The sequence below is a fragment of the Mustela nivalis genome, assembly GCF_964662115.1.
Source record: "Mustela nivalis genome assembly, chromosome: 1".
Classification (NCBI taxonomy): Eukaryota; Metazoa; Chordata; class Mammalia; order Carnivora; family Mustelidae; genus Mustela; species Mustela nivalis.
Window position 1 is genome coordinate 1552471 of NC_139020.1, and position 6000 is coordinate 1558470.

General features: G+C 63.8%; 1 protein-coding gene and 1 long non-coding RNA gene across 4 annotated transcripts in view; one reads left to right on the top strand and one right to left on the bottom strand.

The window, feature by feature from the left end:
- The window catches only part of UBE2G2 (ubiquitin conjugating enzyme E2 G2), a 33178-nt gene extending 31393 nt beyond the window's left edge, over window positions 1-1785 (top strand). For all 3 annotated transcript variants that reach the window (XM_082720239.1, XM_082720238.1, XM_082720240.1), the window contains one exon: window positions 1101-1785. In XM_082720239.1, coding sequence (XP_082576365.1) covers window positions 1101-1213 — 113 coding nt within the window. In that variant the 3' untranslated portion in view covers window positions 1214-1785. The remainder of the gene's footprint in view (window positions 1-1100) is intronic.
- A 500-nt stretch (window positions 1786-2285) lies between these two features.
- Window positions 2286-5655, bottom strand: LOC309859571. The gene is made up of 2 exons (XR_014308763.1): window positions 3768-5655; window positions 2286-3676 (listed from the first exon to the last, which is right to left on the bottom strand). It is a non-coding gene; the product is annotated as an uncharacterized lncRNA (long non-coding RNA).
- Between the last annotated feature and the right edge of the window lie 345 nt (window positions 5656-6000).

Here is a 6000-nt window from a genome sequence, read left to right on the forward strand (position 1 = left end):
GCTTGCTGGAAAAAAAGAGAATGTTTTAATGTATTTCCGACCTGCTGCTGTCAGAGTACGTGCCCTGTGCTCTGGGCTGCTTTCTCAGCTCGGTCCCCCCCCAGCTCGGCTGCAGCTCCACTCGGCGCCCTCCGTCCTGGCCTACTTTGAGAGGAGGCTGCAGCCCTTGGTCCTCTGTGAGCCGTCTGGGCCTTGGGTTCCTGCTGTCACCAGGGCTGGGTGGGGAGCCGGGCTGGCCCTGTCCATGCTCGTATGCTCCCTGCCGTCGGGCCTACTCAGGGGTCCGCTGAGCACACCCCCTCCTCGAGGCCTGCGGGACCCCAAGTCCTCTGCTTCCTGCTCTCCCATCGCCCACTTTGCAGCCCCAAGTTTGAAACGATGTGTGTGTGGACGGTCCCATCTGTAGTGCCCTGGGGGAGGGGGTGCGGTCCCCTGCACTGGACCTCACGCCCAGGACCTGCTGAGGAAGGGCTTCTTGAATAAACGGGAGGAAGAAGCCATCGTGGTTGGAGGGACAGAGACGGGGTGGCCACAGAGGGACACAAGGCTGGGCAGGAGGGAGGGACCAGGGTCCTGCTCGCAGTCGGCCTCTTGGCTGTCTTTTCTGCTCCGATCCAGTGCTTCCCACTGTTCTGGCTCCCTGCGCCGTGGGCCCTGCTCCTGGCCCGCTCTGGGCCTCTGGCTCCCTGCCTTGCTGCCTCTGTGTGTGTCCTGATCTGTCTGGGGCACCTTTTGGAGTCAGGTATGCCCCGGGGCCAGGTGTCGACCTCGCCTTAGGCTGTGGCAGGAGCTGGGTGGACATCTAGTCGGAGGAGTGGGGCCCAGGGTGTCCAGAGCAGGATAGAACGTTTGTCTTCTAGACACGCGGGACGTAGGGGTCGCAAGGGTGGGTCTTCCTGCCACATGTGCGTGTCCCTGACTTCACGCTGCCTCTCAGCCACCCTTGGTGGGTCTGTCCGAGAGCTGACTTTCTCCCCTAGCGCGTGTTTCTGGGACACGGCTCCGGAAGGACACGTGGAGGGTGTAAGCGAGGCGGAGGACCTCGGCCGGCCCGTGCTTCCTAGAGCTCCTTTCCCCGGCACACGTCTCTTCCCTTGCAGAGCCCAACGATGAGAGCGGGGCCAACGTGGACGCTTCTAAGATGTGGCGGGACGACCGGGAGCAGTTCTGCCGCGTGGCCAGGCAGCTGGCGCAGAAGTCCCTGGGGCTCTGAGGCCCGTCCTCACGCACGCACAGACACGGCGCCCAGCCGCGGCCCGGCTTTCTCTGCTGAACGCATAGTGGCAGTGACACTCTGTGCTGGTACCAAAAAAGGCAAGCTTGCAGAACCACAGCATCTCTTGTTTCCCTACCTTTCCCGCTCCAAACAGGCTTCTTTTCTGAAATTATGGTGTATGTAGGACGATGACAGCCAGAGGCAGTGTTACCGTGTTGCTGGCCTGGCACTTTGGGGAGATGGTGACAGCTGTCCCCTCCCCCTCTCCCGGCCGGGGTGCACACACACAGGCTGTGGCTTCCCTTCTGTCGCATCGGTGGGGGCGTGTGTGCCACACTGCTGGGGGCTAGCACCAGTAATGTTCCTTCGAGGGAACGAGGCCTCGCAGCTCAAGCGGTGGCTGGCAGGAGGGCTCTGTGGGCCCAGCCGGGGACGTCACTTGGTTTCAGTGCTTCATAGTACTTCCTGCCTGTTTCCTTATAATCTCGTTACATCGTTTTTGTTTGTCGTGTGTTACAAACTATCACACTTAGAGATACTTTCAGGAAATAAAACTTTTTAAAAACACAGATTGATGAGAAATGGGGTGCATGAAAGAGGTTCACTGCTGGTTGTGAGGACGGACGCGTCCTCCCGGTCACGCTTCGATCTGTGTCCTCGCTGACTTGCGCGTCACTAGGGCAGGAACACGCGGCCCCATGTAGACACCGGAGCTCTGAGCTTCGGCATGTGCGGCCGCAGCGGGAGCCTAACATGGAGACGGACTTGTCCTTTGCAGTGTGGCGTGGGAAGGGAACGCTCACCCTCATGAGTGCTGGGCGCAGAGGCGTGCCTTATCCCCGACGTTGGGCAGCATGGTGTGCGGGGGGTGGGGGTGGGGTGTCCCACTCCCCAGGCCCCAGCGTGGGGGCAGGGCACTTAGCTGTGGTCTGTGATCTCGCTGCAGCTCCGGAGCCCGCCAGCCTGGGGCTCCGTGAACAAGCAGCAGCAGATGTGTTGCAGACTCGGATGCCTGGCCAATTTCAGACACGTTAAATTTAAGTAGGAATCTCTATTTTTGAAATAAGGGACCGTCTGTAAGACATACAGTAGGTCACACTTTCCATTATCCTACCCTCCCTTTCGGGCGCTGAGCGGACGCGTCCTTTCTTGGTGTCTTGGTGTCCCCGGGAGCTGGTGGGAAGGGCTCCGTCCACGCGGGGCTTCTGTAAGGAAACCCGGTTCTTTCTCTCTCGGGGGAACCGTCGTCACGTTGACGTCCAGTACGAGCACTTGGACCTGGACGGGCACCAGAAGGGACAGGTGCTATCCCCAAATGGGACTTGCAGGCCCTCCGCAGAGGGAAGGCGGGCTTTTTGCCGGCGGGACTCCGAGGAGTCTAGAGAAGGAAGACGGGTGGTCTCTTTGCAAACGAAGTATTTTTACTCACTTGTATTTATTAAGTGGAAACAAAGAGTCTCATGTCCTTGCTCTGTGACGCAGTTTAATTACTATGTTAAAAATAAAGTTCTCTATTTTCCCCCAGTCCACATAGTACTTGTCCTTGCTGAATTATACGTAATCCTGCAAAAACCCAGGGCTGGTTGCATCCAGGGCTCGCGGTGGAGGCCCCCAGCCGAGGGTTGCACGGCAGGAGCTGTGGGGCAGGGGGTCACTTTACCTCCAGGCCCAAGTGTGCTTCAGCAAGCTGCTCTCTCCTCGCTCCTGTGCTCTGCCCGCCACGCCCTCTCCCTGCGGGGCCCTCTCCCCACAGCGGCCCTGCTGTGGCCGGCCTCTCCTCGGAGCACAGCGCCCCCCCACCGTTCGGGGCTATGGGGAGCAGCCGGCCGACGTGGAGGCCACACGGTTCTGCAGGTGTCGGAAGGCAGGCGACTCTGGCGGGACTCTGAGGCGACGGGTGCCATTGGGCGGCCTCAGCTGCTGGTTCTTTCCCGTGAGCTTGAGGTGGCGCCCGTGCCTGCTCCGGGACATGTGATGGGCTTGATTCTGCGCCAGGGCTTTTCTGGGAGCTGCCGCCTCACTGGTGGTTGGAGGACGGGCCATGGCCTTCACAGGTTGAGGAGTCGGGGTCGCACCCCCCCCCCCGGAGCAGCCCAGCGCAGCCAGGCTCATCTCATGGACCCTGGGTACCAGCCGTGTACCCCACATCCTCAGTTCCTGTGGCAACACGAGCCCTGCTCTGGTGCTAGCAGAGCTGACCTGTGGGCCCGCCCTGGCCCTCACCTCCCCTTGGAAGTTCTCTGCACCCCCCCGCCCCCGGGGTGGGCCTGCCCCTCTCCCTCTGCTCCCAGGACGGGGCCCTGCAGGTCACTACCACCTCCCCACCTGCCTTCCCCTGAAAGGCTGATACTCCTGCTGGGGGGGGGGGCGGTCAGCACTGCCTCCCCATAGATGGGGTGTGTGTGCGTGTGTGTGTGTGCAGGGGGCAGTGGCGCTGCTGGCAGAGGCCGGCCTGCCAGCCTGGGGACGCAGGGTGCTCACACCTGGGGACACAGGTGCTCACACCTGGGGACACAGGGTACTCACACCTGGGGACACGGGGTACTCACACCTGGGGACACAGGGTACTCACACCTGGGGACACAGGGTACTCGCACCTGGGGACACAGGTGCTCACACCTGGGGACACAGGGTACTCACACCTGGGGACACAGGTGCTCACACCTGGGGATACAGGGTACTCACACCTGGGGACACAGGGTACTCGCACCTGGGGACACAGGTGCTCACACCTGGGGACACAGAGTACTCACACCTGGGGACACAGGGTACTCACACCCGGGGACACAGGTGCTCACACCCGGGGACACAGGGACTCACACCTGGCCCCTCTCACTCTCCCATCTGTGGATGCACAGGCCACAGCCCTGCTCTAGCTGCAGACATGGGAGCTTTCCGTGGCTCTTAGCTTCTCCTCCCCAGAGCCCCAGGCTGTTCTGGTGCTGGTCCTCTGGGGGAGGGGACAGGGGGCTCAGCATCTCCACGGGAGCCCCACCAGGCCAGGGCATCAGGACCCCGCTCAGAAGGGAGCTCAGCACTTGGGGCTGGGGGGTCCTGAGGGGCACTGGGTGTCTGCTGAGGGGGGCTCATAGCTGTGGTGAGGCCGTGGGACTGCACTGTCCGTCTCTATGCTGCTGCTGCCCTAACCGCTGACCTGTGCTCCGCAGGCCTGTGTGCTCCCTGTGGCAGGTGCCGAACCCCTGCATCGAGCCAGCCTGGGGCGGCTCCCAGTGGCCCCAGGTGTGAGGTCGCTGCTCCCCCAGTGCAGGGGCTGTGCTTCAGGGCTGTGGGACCGGCCTGCCTCCTCCAGGGGCGGGAGCAGGGCCCATGGGCCTCAGAGGGGCTGTGCTCCACTGGGTGGGGGTTACAGACCCAGAAGCCACTGGGGTGGTGGGACGGGCTTGTCCACATGGGCAGTGGGGCGGGCTGCCCCTCGGGCCCCCTCGGCGAGCTGTGCGTCGGAGCGTGTGGACGGCAGCGACCTCGTGGGCCGCCTGGGTCCCCGGCCTCCCTGTTGGTGCCGCCGGGAAGCGGTGCTGACAGGTCCCTTTTGTGTGTGTGTGTGTGTGTGTGTGTGTGTGTGCACGCGCGTGTGTGCGTATGCGTGCGGACCCACTGTTCTGGCAGAGGACCTGACGTTGGAACCCGTTCAGATGGAAACGAGAGAGAGGGACTGTCTTGTGCTAACGGCTCTTTGAAATCCTGGGAAATGCGCTCCGGGAGCTGGAACCACATGAAAGAGCCGCGGCTTTGGGCAGAGCCGGTGCGGGGTTCTCACGGGGTTCCCCCGCCTGGACCGGCTCCCGCCTGGTGCAGCGGCCACGTGGGGTGCCGGGAGCCCCCTCCCTCCCGCCCCACCCTGGGTGCTGCCCCGCCCAGCATGTCCCCCGTCTACACTAAGACCGCACCTCTGCGCACCTGCCCGTGGCGCTCACGCGTGCCCTCACTCAGCAGGCTTCCCCGCGTGTGTGGACCCGTGCATCTGCACTCGCGTGTGCATGCGCCGCTCCTGCCAGGTGCGAGGCCCCGTGGCTTCAGGGCCTGCCTGAGCAGCGGGCACCTGACCCCCCAACACTTTGCGGGAAGCGCCGGGTCTGCAGGGATGGTAGACACGGGCTGAGGGCAGAGCGGGAGCCGGCCCCCTGTCAGGTGCCCACTCAGTGGGGACCCCAGAGCAGCAGAGCCGCCTGGGCTGCTGTCGGAGCACATGGCTCTCACCCCACGGCGGCAGCTGGGACACGTGTGACGAGAACACAACCCCTGGCACCAGTGTCCTTTTGGCACATCCCTCGGGAGCCTGCCCATGGAGATCGCGGGCCAGGGGAGATGCTGCGGCCCCCGAAGGCCTGGGGAGCTGGGTTCCTGACTATGTGGTGGGGGCAGGGCTGAGGGGTGATTAGGGGCTGTGCCTCTGCGGTGCGCAGGCCACTCACCCGGCAGCGCCCTCCCTGTGCCCTCCCTGCACCCTGCAGTCTGCCCTTTGCCTGCCGTGCTCTGCCCCGGGGCCCGGCTCTGTGCTGCCAGGGACACCGCCCCTGGGAAGGGGTCTGTGGCACCTGTGGCCTCATGTTCCCATCGCTGGGCCTCATGGTCCTTGTCCCCCGCCCAGAGACACGTGCCTGCTCTCCGCCCCCTGTGCTTGCCGTCGGCGCGGTGGTGGGGCCCGCACGCTCGCCGTCCCTGCTCTGCGCTGGCTGTCAGAGCAGACCCGCGTTACTGGCAGAATTCCACAAATGTAGGACAAAGCCCCAAACCCTGGTCCAGACGTGGCCTCGCTGGTGCAG